At 44.4% G+C, this 14,485-nt stretch overlaps 1 protein-coding gene across 3 annotated transcripts in view; it reads left to right on the forward strand.

Annotated features, from left to right (window-relative positions):
• LOC115278270 (2'-5'-oligoadenylate synthase-like protein 2) overlaps nucleotides 1-12,522 on the forward strand; it is a 14,840-nt gene extending 2,318 nt beyond the window's left edge. Inside the window, exons 2-7 of one of the 3 annotated variants that reach the window (XM_029922734.1) lie at nucleotides 4,284-4,572; nucleotides 5,781-5,956; nucleotides 8,719-8,960; nucleotides 9,468-9,609; nucleotides 11,690-12,279; nucleotides 12,331-12,522. In XM_029922734.1, coding sequence (XP_029778594.1) covers nucleotides 4,284-4,572; nucleotides 5,781-5,956; nucleotides 8,719-8,960; nucleotides 9,468-9,609; nucleotides 11,690-12,279; nucleotides 12,331-12,376 — 1,485 coding nt within the window. In that variant the 3' untranslated portion in view covers nucleotides 12,377-12,522. Of the gene's footprint in view, nucleotides 1-4,127; nucleotides 4,204-4,283; nucleotides 4,573-5,780; nucleotides 5,957-8,718; nucleotides 8,961-9,467; nucleotides 9,610-11,689 lie in introns of all 3 variants that reach the window. The other 2 variants (XM_029922735.1, XM_029922733.1) reach the window with 2 other exon arrangements.
• The last annotated feature ends 1,963 nt before the right edge of the window (nucleotides 12,523-14,485 follow it).

The following is a 14,485-nucleotide window of genomic DNA, read 5'->3' on the forward strand; positions in this document are numbered from 1 at the left end:
TTTAAGGAATCTTTTTTTTTTTTTTTTTAAGAATCTTTAAATAAAGGGTGGAAACCATAGAGTCCAGAGCGTTGTCAGCAAAGCATGAGCTTCCAAAAGGGAAAGCAAGAAATACAAGCTCTCGGGGCGCCTGGGTGGCTCAGTCGGTTAAGCCTCCGACTTCGGCTCAGGTCAGATCTCACGTTCGTGGGTTCGAGCCCCACGTCGGGCTCTGTGCTGACAGCTAGCTCAGGGCCTGGAGCCTGCTTCCAGTTCTGTGTCTCCTTCTCTCTCTGCCCCTCCCCCTCTATGCTCTGTCTCTCTCTGTATCAAAAAAAATAAAATGAAAAAAAAAGAAATACAAGCTCTCTGTTAAAAAGATACAAACTTTGCACTTCCGGGGTCTGGTAGTTCCATGTAGCTGAACTTCCTGGAGGGATTGCAATGTATGCTTTCTGCTCTAGAGCTCCATGGGCATGTTTGATTTCAGGACCTAAAGTCAAAAAAAAAAAAAAAAAAAGGGAAATCTCAATCAGAACCAGCAGAAATTTTTTAAAAAAGAAGAAGGAAGAAAGAAAGAAAAAAGAACCAGAATAGGCATATATATTCTCTGAAGGATGGGTTTGAAAGTGTTCAAGTATTTTAACATGTTGCAAATATAGCTCTTCTATGAATTTGAAAGTGCTATTTTCATTGGAGATTCGCATTGCATTTTCTACATTTTCTGCATGCCATTAATGTTACTTCAAATACCCTTGTCTCGAAGTTCCCATACTCACTTTTAGGGGTATGTATCAGGTGGAGACTATATGGAGAAGAAGGAAACATCACTTTCACTTTTCTTTTATTCTCTCAATGATCTTTATTTCCAGAAGTCTAAATACTCCTGGAATAACTATGTCCAAGTATTTTGAGCTGCATCAGAAATGCCTAAAACCAAACATCTATGGAGTTTATTGCCCTATTTGGATAAACACTGCTAAGCCAGCAAGAGCAAAGAGGACACACAGTTGTAATGAATGTTTTTGTTTCTGTATAATGAGGAAAGAAGAGGTTACATTGCACGTTGCACTAATTCAACACTTCCTTCTCTCTGCCTTTGTCCACCTGGGTAAGCACTAGATTTTCTAAGTGGCATCTAGTTTTCCTGATTTCGTCTATCTATATATATTGCGGTAAGAGTGCTGTAATTTTCTTGAGTTAAATGTGTTGATTTCATTGGATTTCCTGCTATGGGTGACCTAGAGAGTCTTCTGGGACCAGAAGTAACTTTTGCAAAGACATCCCTTGCAGTACTTGATCACTGCCACCCTCTGACATCCCTATTCTTCCTTTTACTACTATTCTGTTTCCTCCAGTCAAGGAACCCACTGCCAAAATCAAGATTACATAGAAACCTGAGGTCAAAATTGCCTGATTTTTTTTAATGTTTATTTATTGTTGAGAGAGAGAGAGAGAAGCAGGCTCCAGGCTCTGAGCTATCAGCACAGAGCCCAACGCGGGGCTTGAACTCATGAACAGCAAGATCATGACCTGAGCCGAAGTCGGACATTTAACCGACTGAGACACCCATGATTTTTACAAATTACATGAGAATTTCTCACACCAGCCAAGATAAAGTAAAGCCCTTACAAACACTGTCTCACATAAAGTATAGCTAAAACTCTGGCCACACATCAAAAAACAAGCGTTTAAGAACTCTGAAAGGTGAACAATATTAGGCAGATTTGGGACCGAAGTCAAACCTCAAATAACCTGTAACAAAGGTGGTTATAGTGAAGCAAACTAGTAATACATGGAACAACGTAGTTGGATGTCGAAAGCACTGTGCCAGCTTCGAAAAGTCACATACAGTATGATTGCATTTGTGTCCTTCTCGAAACGACAGCATTATGGAAATGGAAAACAAATTAGTGGTTCTAGGGTTTGAAGATGGTGGGGGGAGGGAGGTGGGTATGACTCTAAAGAAGCAGAAGGAGGAAGTAGAATGGGATAGTTGTGTATCGTGATTTTAGTGGTGATTGTAGGACTCCACACAGGAAAGTGTTTTAGAACTCTTACATTGTATCAGTGTTGATTTCCTGGCTATATTTAGATAGGGTTTGATCACTGGGAGGAAACTGCAGACCTGTCTAAACTATTTTCCCCCAAACCTATAATTATTTCAAAATAACAATCAATTTATTGTGAGGGGGAGAAGGGCTAGCCGCCTTCCCTGCCTACTGAAGGAGACCCCCAGCTCCCCCTTCCTCAGAGGACATGTTCAGACAGCATTGTTTACCCAGACAAGGAGCAGAGACAGCCCCTCAGAGCTGCCGGGGTTTAGAAGGTTCTTTGCAGGCATAGCAACAACCCCTGAAATTTGAGAGTCTTTATTTTTTTTTTAAATGTTTATGTATTTATTTTTGAGAGCGCGATAGAGAGCAAGTGGAGGAGGGGCAGAGAGGGGGACAGAATCCCAAGCAGGCTCCACTCTGTCAGCACAGAGCTCAAGGTGGTTATGAGGCTCAAACCTACAAACCAGCAGATCATGACTTGAGCTGAAATCAAGAGTCCCATGCTTAACCGACTGGGCCACCCAAGCACCCCGAAATTTGAGAGTCTTTAAAAATAACATTCCCCAGGGGGTGCCTGGGTGGCTCAGTCGGTTGAGCTTCTGACTTCAGCTCGGGTCATAATCTCACAGTCTGTGGGTTCGAGCCCCGTGTCGGGCTCTGTGCTAAGAGCTCAGAGCCTGGAGCCTGCTTTGTAGTCTGTGTCTGCCCCTCTCTCTGCCCCTCCCATGATCATGCTCTCTCTCTCTCAATAATAAATAAATGTTTTTAAAAAATTAAAAATAACATTCCCCAGGACAGGGGAATAATAAATAAGTGTTATTTAAAGATATATTTATACATAAGTATATATATATATAAATAAAACTGTATATAACAGTGGCTGCTTTCTGCACTTTGGCAGAGGAGGAAACATTTTCTCCTCTTGTTGAGGTTTCATTTGACCAAATATTGGGAATGTGTCGTTTTCTGGTTCATTCTCGGCAATTGCATCAGCACTAAGTAGGGGGAAAAGACAAGACCTTTGCCAATGAACTCAGGGCAGGCGGGACTTCGCATCCTCAGTCCCTCTCCGGGAGGCGGACTCCTTCCTCACCTTGTACCCGGATCTGGCCAATTATCCATGACATCCGGATTCCTTTTCCTGCTTCTTTCTTTTCCAGGAAAGATTTATTTTAAAAACTTTTTTAAATGTTTATTTAGTTTTGAGAAAGATACAGACAGACAGAGCGTGAGTGGGGGAGGGGCAGAGAAAGGGAGGGAGACACAGAATCTGAAGCAGGCTCCAGGCTCCGGACTGTCAGCACTGAGCCCAATGCAGGGCTGGAACCCACAATTGGCAAGATCATGAGGCACCCCCAGAAGGAGAGATTTCATGATGCACCTTTCAAGGTTACAGCTGAGCCTTGTTCTATGAACATATATGTTACTTTCGCACTGGGATTTCCAGCTTCCCTGTGTACCCACACACCCACACATACAAAGTCCAAAAATATATATTTGCACATACACACACAGAACATATATACAAGGTACATACATAAAAGTATGGTTGTCTAGGCCAGAGCCGTCCAAGAGAACTTTCCCAGTGATGGAAATTTTCTGTACACGTGCCACCCAATGTAACTGTCACTCTCTGTGGGTGGCTGTTGAGTGCTTGAAGTGAGGCCAGTGTGACTGAGGATCTGAATTTATAAATTTCACGTCATTTAAATTTAAGTAGCCACAGGGCGCCTGGGTGGCTCCGTGGGTTGAGCGTGTGATTTTGGTTCAGGTCATGATCTCACAGCTGGTGGACTCTGTGCTGACAGCTCAGAGCCTGGAGCCTGCTTCCGATTCTGTGTCTCCCTCTCTCTCTGCCCCTCCCCCGCTCGCGAACCCTCTCTGAAAAATAAACAAATATTAAATGTAAGTAGCTACATGTGACTCTTGGCTGCCATCTTGGACAGCTTGGGTTTAGGCTTCAAATGTCTCTGAAACGAGATGGAAGAAGCTGGGGGCCTCTGGAGAAGGTGCTCAGGGCCTGAGGTACAGGAGGGTTTAACGTTTCATTTATATTCTTTGAACTGTTTATCATGTACTTAATTTTTCTAGAATGAAAAGACATGGTCGGCAAAGGCCACTGTGTACGGAGGAGACCAAGAGCTCCTTTTGGTACCTGTGTAAACAGGTGAGGCCCCCGGCTTCACCCCTGCCTCACAGCTCCAGGCCCCAGGGGAGGTGAAGCTCCAACGTTAATGTCCTCCACAGGGTGGCTCCTCTGGGAAGGGGACGACACTGAACTACAGCTCCGACGTGGACTTGGTCTTGTTCTTGAGCTGCTTCCCCAGCTTTCAAGACCAGGTGGAGCACCGAGGATCGATCATCAAATTCATCAAGAAGAGGCTGACTCAGTATGGCAAGAGCCTGGCCTACAGCATCACCATAGTCCCACAGAGAAAGACGACCAGGGTCCCGCGCTCCCTGTCCTTCCACATCCAGACCAGGAAGAGCAGTGAAGCCATCAGAGTGGATGTGCTCCCAGCTTACGATGCTCTAAGTAAAGACAGCAATGGGTTGGGGCCACAGAAACTAGTCAGGGGCCCTTCACCAGCCTGGCCTCGGGGGAGGTTCGGGAAAGTGGAAGCCAGGCGAGAGAGAGTGTAGTTTGCTTTTTTCTTGAAGGGCTGGGACTGGAGCTGTACCTTGAAGAGTAGTTCCTTCCATAAATTCATGTGTTTCCATGTCCCACTGTTGGGGAGTTCGGGACTCCTGGATTCCCACCCAACCCAGGGCAGAGACACTTCTCTGAGCTCCTAGGAAACACTGGGGAAGGCAAGCACTTCAAGGTCTTTGGAGTTAGATTGGAATCATTTTCTTAATGTTTCTTTATTTTTGACAGAGAGAGGATGAGCAGGGGAGGGGCAGAGAGAGAGGAGGACAGAGGATCCCAAGAGGGCTCTGCACTGACAGCAACAAGCCTGACACAGGACTCGAACTCACAAACCATGAGATCATGACCTGAGCCAAAGTGATCCCTCAACCAACCGAGCCACCCAGTCACCCCTAGATTGGAATCACTCTTAAAAACAGGGCTCTTGGGGCATCTGAATGGCTTAGTTGGTTAAGTGGCCAACTCTTGATTTTGGCTCAAGTCAGACTCCGCACTGACAGTGTGGAGCCTGCTTGGGATTCTCTCCCCCTCTCTCTCTGCCCTGCATACTTGCAGGTGTGTTCACTCTATCCCTCTGAAAATAAATAAACTTTAAAAAAAAGAAGAAAAGAAAAGAAAAAGAGGGCTCTTAATGTCTTCAAATTTGGGCTGTAAGACTTACCAACTATATGACCTTGGGCAAGCCATCTAACACCTCCAAGACTCAATATACCAACCTGCCAAATGGCATAATGTCAGATTGAACCATAGGAAATTGACAATATTTGACCATGTTGAAGCCTCACAAAGGGCACTCCCTAGGGTTCCACTTAATTTTACCTGCTGCACGGAGCTGTTCTAAGACTTCCGTGAGCTTAGCCCAGTGTCTGATACATGCTAAGTCAGGGGGTCACTTAAAATCAGTGGGGATTATTTAAAATCTATGTGACTTTTTACGGGGCTACCAAACCCTCTAAGCTTCCGTTGTAAAATGGGAAATACAACGCTATTCCTACAGGAGAGAATTCATGTCCCCTTGATACCTCGCAGTTTTATTTCCTATCTTCCTCTCCTCAGAGAGTAGATTTTCTTACACAGCTGCTTTTCTCTCCCAGAAAATTTTTGCCTGGACTCTAAACCATCTCCGGAAGTCTATGAAGATTTGATAACCAGTGGCGGCCACCCTGGGGAGTTCACACCAAGCTTCACAGAGTTACAGAGGCACTTCGTGAAAAGTCGCCCGGTCAAGCTGAAGAACCTTCTGCGGCTGATGAAGCACTGGTACCAGCAGGTGCGGGGCTGGGTGCCGGGCTGGGACCCGCAGGGGACAATAATCAGGGCAGGTGCACGCCACCATTTCTTTTTTTAAGAGAAAAAGTGGAAACAAGCCAGCTCAGAATAGAGCTAAATCATGTAGGTGAAATGATGTCATTGGAAGCTATTTGTGCCTTGGAGAGCGATGGACAGCATTTTGCATTCTTGTTGTGACTGTTTTTTGTGGTTGCTCTATTCTGTTAACTTCTAAAGCACTGTGTCTTGGTCATAGCCTCTTAGTTTCTCAAGGACAATTAAATAGTTCCTAACGTGCACAAATGTGATTTTCCAAAGGCTTCAGACCTCAGGCATTTCATTTAACAGTAAGAAGAAAGGTACCATCTATTAAGCTAAGTTAATTGTCTTCTGTGATCTATGCTGAGTGCTGTGTATTTTTTTCTCAGTCTTTCCAATAGCGCCATTATATTATTATATAATTATATATAATATAATTTTATAATGTATATATAATGTATAATTATATATAATATAATTATATAATGTATATCATATTATTTCCAATAGCTCCAATATATTATTCATTAGCCCCATTTTGAGGATGAGAAAAACCAGGTCTCAAGGGCTAAATTTGGGTTGAGATTTGAACACAAATGTGCCTGCCTATGTGCTCTTAATCAAAATACCACCTGTTTTCTTTACAATAATAATTTATTTCTTCGGGCTCTGGGTGACTCAGTTGGTTAAGTGTCCAACTTTTGATCTCAGCTCAAGTCATGATTCATGGTTCATGGGTTCAAGCCCTGCATCAGGCTCTGCACTGGTGACACAGAGTATGCCTAGGATTCTCTCTCCCTTTCTCTCTGCTCTTCCCCTGCTCTCTCACTCATGGTCTCTCTCTTTCAAAATAAATAAAAACATTTAAAATAATAATTTATTTCATAATAATTTTCATAATAATAATTACTTTTTCTGATTATTTTAATTACATTGGGCTCATGAAAAATTCAAGAGATGAAAAATAAAGCAGAAGAGAGAAGGCAAAATTTACATGAAACGCAGGCACCTGGGTGGCTCTGTCAGTCAGTTATGTGTCCGACTTCGGCTCAGGTCATGGTCTCAAGGTTCGTGGGTTCAAGCCCCATGTCTGGCTCTGTGCTGGCAGCTCAGAGCCTGGAACCTGCTTCCGATTCTGTGTCTCCCTCTCTCTCTGCCCCTCCCTCACTTGTGCTCTGACTCTGTCCCTCAAAAATAAATAAACATTAAAAAAAATTGTTAAATTTACATGAAATGCCTGAGATGATACTAATAACATTTTTGGAGACTATGCCTTAGCCCCCTCTTTGTATCCGTGTTCACACAGCTCATGCCTGGAGCTTACGTAAGTGGAGTTCATCACATGAACTCTTTCTGTGGCCCACCCTTTACAAAAATGCATTTGCTTACAGACCTTTGGAGTTGAACTTTAGGGACTTAACCTGTTCATGTATTTTGCATCTTCTCCCATTGGGACTTCTGTCTTTTTCTTAACAGTTGAAAGACTTTTTTGTAGATATTTACCATTATTTCTTGCATGTTGCAAGTATTTTTACCTATCGACCCTTCCTCTATTGAGCTTAATTATCATATCTTTGACAATGTAATTATTTCTGATTTTTAGACTACACAAACAGGGCTGACTTTTCTGGATTGTAGGTTTTCTTTCTTGCCCACAGTGTGTAGGTGGTCTTTTAATTTTCTTTGAATTTGTCTCATCTATACATTTACTCCATTTTATACATTTACTCTATTTTGGTATTTGGTGTCACAGTGGGATCATCTATTTTCTTCCAAATGGCTGACAAGTTGTGCCAGGGTCATTTGCTGGATTATGCATCTTTTCCCCCAACCTTACCCTTACCGGTTGTTAACTTTTTGTATCAACTGGGACCTAATTCTGGGTTCTCTCTTCTGTTACACTTGGCTGTTGTTTATACTGACACCAAAACGTAGTGTTTTGGGGACAACTGCTTTCTATGTCATATCTGAGAAAACAAATACCAACGTCTCTGTTTTTCTTCTTCATAATTTTCTTGGCTCTTCTAAGCATTTATTCCTGTATTTGAATCTTAAGATCATTGTTCTCCCACTAAAAAACACTAGTGGGATGCTAATTATAATTGCAATAAGTTTCTAATTTCTGAACAACTGAAAATTTCACATGATTACACCTTCTCCATCTTTCAATTTGTTCCAATTTTGTTTTATGTTTTCAGTGTGTCAATGTGTTCTTTTTCTTTAATTAGATACTATGTACACTGTATGATATTGCCTCCCCCATTCTGACTAACACGGATTGATGAAGTCCAGAAGGTCCATGAGAGCCCTCAGTTTCCTCTTTTGTGGAAATTTTGATGGCCCCAGGACATAATCCATCTAGAGCCCAAGCTCATTTCAGAGGGCTCATTTCAGATTTCATCGATGTGCTACATAATCCAGATGGAAATTGAATTGACAAAAATAGTTATTTTTTTATTTCTTCATTTTTATGCAAGCTCTATACCCAACGTGGGGCTTGAACTCACAACCCTAAGATGAAGAGTCGCGTGTTCTACTGACTGAGCCAGCCAGGCACCCCTGACGTTGACAGAATATTACTAGGACCTGGAAACAGAGAGAACTGAAAATTCCCAATTGCCAGGGTAATAATCTCATATCCATTCTCCCTCTCTCTCTCTCTCTCTCTCTCTCTCTCTCTCTTTCTCTCTCCCTCTCTCCCTCTCCCCACCCCCTACCCTACAGCACTTGAAACCTAAATATCGAAAAGCATCACTGCCTGCAAAATACGCTCTAGAGCTACTGACCATCTACGCCTGGGAAATAGGTACAGACGAAAGCGATAACTTCGACCTGGATGAAGGGCTTAGAGCCGTGATGCAACTCCTCACAAATTATGAAAACATCTGCATCTATTGGACCAAGTACTATGATTTCCAAAATGAGACTGTCAGAATCTATATCAAACGACAGTTGAAGGAATGCAGGTGAGCCTTACTTTGAGCTGCAAGGAACAGAAAACCCAACTCATGACAATTGTTAAAATAAGGGGAATTTTCTGGCTTTTGTAACTGAGAAGTCCAAAGATGAATGAAGCTTCGGGTATGATGGGATCCAGAGGTTCACTGTGTCATTGTGTCATCCGGGTCCCATTCTGTGAAATCTGCCCTTCTCCGGGGATGGGAGAGGGCGGTACCTCTGAATTCAGGTTCATCCCTTTATGACTTACATCTTTTCTAGTCTTCTCATCTGGGCTCTCCCTTCCACTGGGAGAGGGAGTGCACCTTTGTTCTAGCATTCTAAGCAGAATCCCCAAGGTCCACTCTGATTGGGCTGACTTAGATTACAATTTGTAACCTACTCCAATCATGAGCCAAGAACTTGAGCTTGCAGGAAGGCTTTCCTCCCCACAGGCATGTACAATCCCATAGACTTGAGTGACAGAGACCAGGATCATAAGTGTGATGGAGACCCACTCCCTTTCTCTCTGCCAGGCCAGTTATCCTGGACCCAGCTGATCCTACCAACAACCTGGGAACAGGAAAGAGATGGGACCTGGTGGCCAAAGAGGCCGCTCACTGCCTGAGGCAGACCTGCTGTGGGACTGACAACTCCAGCCAGGGCTGGCAAGTACAGGTACAATCACCCCCCACTCCACCCGTCAGTCATGATTCAGCAATGACTGCATGTCAACTCCCCAAAAATCCCCTCAAAGGGGCGCCCGGGGGGCTCAGTTGGTTAAGCATCCAACCTCAGCTCAGGTCATGATCTCATGGTTCGTGGGTTCGAGCCCCACATCAGGTTCTGGGCTGACAGCTCAGAGCCTGGAGCCTGCTTCGGATTCTGTGTCTCCCTCTCTCTCTGCCCCTCCCCTGCTCACGCTGTCTCTCTCTGTCTCTCAAAAATAAATAAATGTTAAAAAATTTAAAAAAAGAAAAAGAATCCCCTCAACTCCTAGGGCACCCAGGTAGCTCCGTTGGTTAATCATCCAGATCTTGGTTTCAGCTCAGGTTATGATCTCACCATCTGTGAGATGGAGCCCCAAGTTGGGCTTTGTGCTGACACTGCAGAGCCTGCTCAGGGTTGTCTCTCAAAGTAGATAAATAAACATTTTTTTTTAATCTTTAAAAAAAATCGCACTACCTTAGCACCTCTAAGACCCCAAGACAGGTAACACCTCCCATGGAGATGCCCCAGCCAACCAGGTGTGTAAGTCTTCCCCTTCTGCTCTAAGTATCCGGGCCTCAGTTTTTTCATCTGTAGAATGGGTAATCAATTTCTGCCCTGCTCTGTAGCCCTTTGAGGGATATGATCAAAGAATTTGTTACATATCTACATCCTGGGGGATAATATTTTCCTTATTATGGGTTGTTGAAAGCTCAACTTCTTGCTTTCAAAAAAAGATCTAAGGGGCAGCTGGCTGGCTCAGTCAAAAGAGCATGCCAACTCTTGATTTCAGAGTATGGGTTCGAGACCCATGTTGGGTGGAAAAATTACTAAAAATAAATAAATAAACTTTATTTAGAGAGAGAGAGAGAGAGAGAGAGGTGCCTGGGTGGCTCAGTCGGTTGGGTAAGTGTCTGAGTCTTGGTTTCAGCTCAGGTCATGATCTCATCATTCATGAGTTTGAGCCTTGCATTGGGCTCAATGCTGACAGTGCAGAGCCTGCTTGGGATTCTCTCTCCCTCTCTGTGCCCCTCCCCCACTCACTCTCTGTCTCTCTCAAAATAAATAAATACATTAAAAATTTTTAACACTAATAAAAAAATAAAAATTTTTGAAAAAAGAAAAAAGAAAAAGAGAGACTTAATAGATGTATCCAAAACCAACCAGTGACAAACATAGGATTTGACTGCAGGCAAAGTCCCACTGGGCACAGCTTTTCTGACACAATCATAGCAGTCCTGGGTCTGAACCCTACATAGGAATCTAGGGTTCAAGGGCCAGGACTGTTAGCACATCTGACAGAGCTAATTTCCCCAACCTGCCACTCCCTGAGAAATCTTGTTGCCACGCCCACAGATCACATCCTGCAGGGAAATTCTGAGGCTGGCCTCAAAGGCAGATCTGCATGACTATATAACATAAAGTCCAAACCAGGATATTTTTGATCATGAAATGGGGTGATGCTAATTATGCCGGGACAAGGCATGTACACCTCGACTGCCCTAAACCAACGGGAACATCAAGTCACCCTAGATTAACAGCTGTGTCATGAGCCAGTGAATGAAAGTACCTCATTTTTTATGACCACTACCCTCCTGAAAGAGTTTTTAGGCTGCTTCCAGACTTTTGCTATTATAATGAATATCCTTGGACGTATGGCTCAGTGTCTGGCACCTGTTAAATTATTTAACCTAGAACAGCCCTAGGATGTACCTATGGAGTAGGTGCAAATGCCATCCTCGTGTGACAGGTGGGAACCCTGAATAGTTCCACATAAGAAGAGAACGGTTGCCAGTTGTTATTCTGATCAGGGGAGTCAGAGGACAGAGGGTGACCCAAGGGTCCTGTAAGCCCAGGATGCCCAAATGTTCTGCTTTGCCTCAGACAGTTATGGTTTATGCCTATTGGCTGTGATAATTACTGATAGCCCCTTTTCTTACTCAGTGTCTCAGTAGGCAATAAATATATTGTCAGTAGGCAGGAAGAGGAGGAGTTGGAGAAAACAGCCATGACCATCAGATTTCCTTGTCTGCTCCTCCTTCCCTTCCAGCCAGCAAGGGATGTCCAGGTGTTGGTGAAAAAGACAGGAGAGGAGGACTGGACCTTGTCGGTGGACCCCTACAGTCCCATCTGGAAGATGAAAATGGAGATCAAGAAGACGTGTGACCTCAGAGGGCAGCAGCGTCTCTCCTTCCAGGAGCCGGGAGGAGAACGGCAACTGCTCAGTAGCCAGCAGACCCTAGCCCATTACGGGATCTTCTCTAAGGTTAGCATTCGGGTCCTGGAGACCTTCTCTTCCGAGATCCAGGTGTTTGTGAAGGACTCTAGCGGCCAGAGCAAGCCTTACGCCATCCACCCTGACGACTCTATCCGTACCTTGAAAGAGAAGATTGAGGAGGCTGGAGGACCTTGTGTGGAGGATCAGATACTAAAGTTCCAGGATCGGAAACTAAGGAATCACTGCAGCCTTTCAGACCTGCAGATCAAAGACTGTGACACCATCCTGCTCACTAGAAGCCACAGGGCCCCAGAAAGGTCCATGGGCTGGGCCCCAGGAAGGTCCATGGACTGGTACCCAGAAAGGTCCAGGGGCTGGTACCCAGAAAGGTCCATGAACTACATGTACCCAGAAAGGTCCAGGTGCTGGTACTCAGAAAGGTCCATGAACTACATGTACCCAGAAAGGTCCAGGGGCTGGTACCCAGAAAGGTCCATGAACTACATGTACCCGATGTAGACTTCTATGGCCCTGTTCCCGCACCCACCCGTTTCTACCCAGGCCCCTGTGATTTTCTGAAGCATACATATACTGCTTCCCCTGTGTGAAGTCCTCCAATGGCTCCTATTACCTATATAATAAAGTTCAAGTTATTTTGCTTGGCATTCAAGGTCTTTGACAAGTTAGTCTTTGCTTACCTCTCAACCTCTCCTCACCACTCTCAGAGCACACCAAACCCTTGCATCTCCAGAGCACTGAATGCCAGATCATAACTCCGTGACCGAATCAACTATTCCTTTCCTCCATGTTTTCATCTTTTCAACACTCAAAGCTCTAAGTCGGTCTCCAGGTAAGGACCCCAGACCAGCAGAGTTCGCACCTCCCCTGAGAACATCTTAGAAAGGAAATTTCTGGGCAACTAAGTCAAATTCACACAAATCAGATCTCAGTGGTGGGATTCAGCAATCTGGGTCTTAACAAGCTTTCCAAGTAATCCTAGTCCATGCTCAGGTTTGAGAACCATTGCTAGAAGCGTGATACAGCCTACCAAGTCATTTTCTGCCCCTACACCCAGGTCAGACTTCCGTGAAAGCACTTGGGACCCTCATTGTGTTCCATGTTGGATCATTAGTCTCCCAGATTTGAAGATACTGGACAGGAGCCTCGCTCCTGTGTCCCCATGGTCTAGAATGCTGCCTGCCTGGTGCACACACTCAGCATGTCCTTCCTGAACAAATGAACGAACCAAAGAATGACTTTACATTCTTCCCTATTATCTTCCTGAGGGTCTCAGTCCAATGCTATCTTGGAGACCACATGGTTTGGGATTCTGCCCCCTCTTCTCTCAGCTATGTCTCATTCTTTGAGATTGCCCAGAGATCATGCCGTGTCCCTACTCAATAGCTTCACCCATCTGTCCAAACCTAACTGCACCCAAAGTAATCAGCTGACCCAGCTTGGAATCCATCGATTGGTTTTACTTAGCCAATCAGATTTGGAGTCCTGGTGGGTGGGACCTGGTCTCAGGATAGTTCAACAAGGGTGAACATCTAAACAGAAATGCAATCAGAACAGACAGCTATAGGTGAGTAAAAAGACAACCCCCCACACAGAGAATGTAGCCATACATAGCAAGAAAGAACCAAAAGTCCTTACACAGCCCAGGGAGGGACACTGCAGGGCGCCATTAGACCTGCCCTTCTAAAAAATTCAAATCCCCCCCTACCTTTCATCAATCTCAATTGAACAGGTCAGAGTGGATTGGGTGTCTTTTTTGCCCTAAAGCCTTGACTAAGAAGATCTGCTTCCACAGCTCAGTAAAATTCTTTTTCTGTATTCCTCACTAAGTTAATAATCCCATGCATTGACATTGTATTGTCACCAAGACCCTCTATCAACATGATATCTCCGGATCCCATCCTTACAGCTACCCCGAAAGTTAGATGGAGGAGTAGGAGTGACACCTTCTCTCCCATTTTACAGGTGAGAATACCGAGGGTTAGAGATATTCTACAACGTGCCCTTCCCAGTCTTTCCTGTCTCAGTTAAGGATAATTCCATTCTGCCAGTTGCTAAAACTAAATCTTCCGAATGGTCCTTGAGTCCAGTCTTTGTCTCACATCATTATGCTATCCATTAGCAAGACCTGTTTATATTCAAAATATATCCAGGGAAATGATGTAATGTATAGGACTCACATTTAAATAACAGGAGAGAGGCACCTGGGCAGCTCAGTCGGTTAAGCGTCAACTTTGGCTCAGGTCAGAATCTTGCCTGTTTCATGAGTTCGAGCTGTGCATCCAGCTCTGTACCCACAGTGTGAAGCCTGCTTGGGATTCTCTCTCTCTCCCTCTCTCTTTCCCTCCCTCATTCAGGCTGTCTGTCTCTCTCAGAATAAATCAATAAACTTAAAAAAAAAAAAGCCAGACCACATCACTCCTCTGCTTGAAACTCTCCAGTGGCTCCCTATTTTATTCAGAGTAAAAGTCAGGCTTAGTGGCCGTGAAGATCCTATGCCATTTGCTCCCCACCCTTTTCCACTTGGACCTCATCCCCTCCCACTCTCCTCCTTTGGTCATTCCCTTCAAGTCATGCTGTTATTCCTCAAACACACCAGGCACACTGATA

Source organism: Suricata suricatta, chromosome 14, assembly GCF_006229205.1.
Source record: "Suricata suricatta isolate VVHF042 chromosome 14, meerkat_22Aug2017_6uvM2_HiC, whole genome shotgun sequence".
NCBI classification, from domain to species: domain Eukaryota; kingdom Metazoa; phylum Chordata; class Mammalia; order Carnivora; family Herpestidae; genus Suricata; species Suricata suricatta.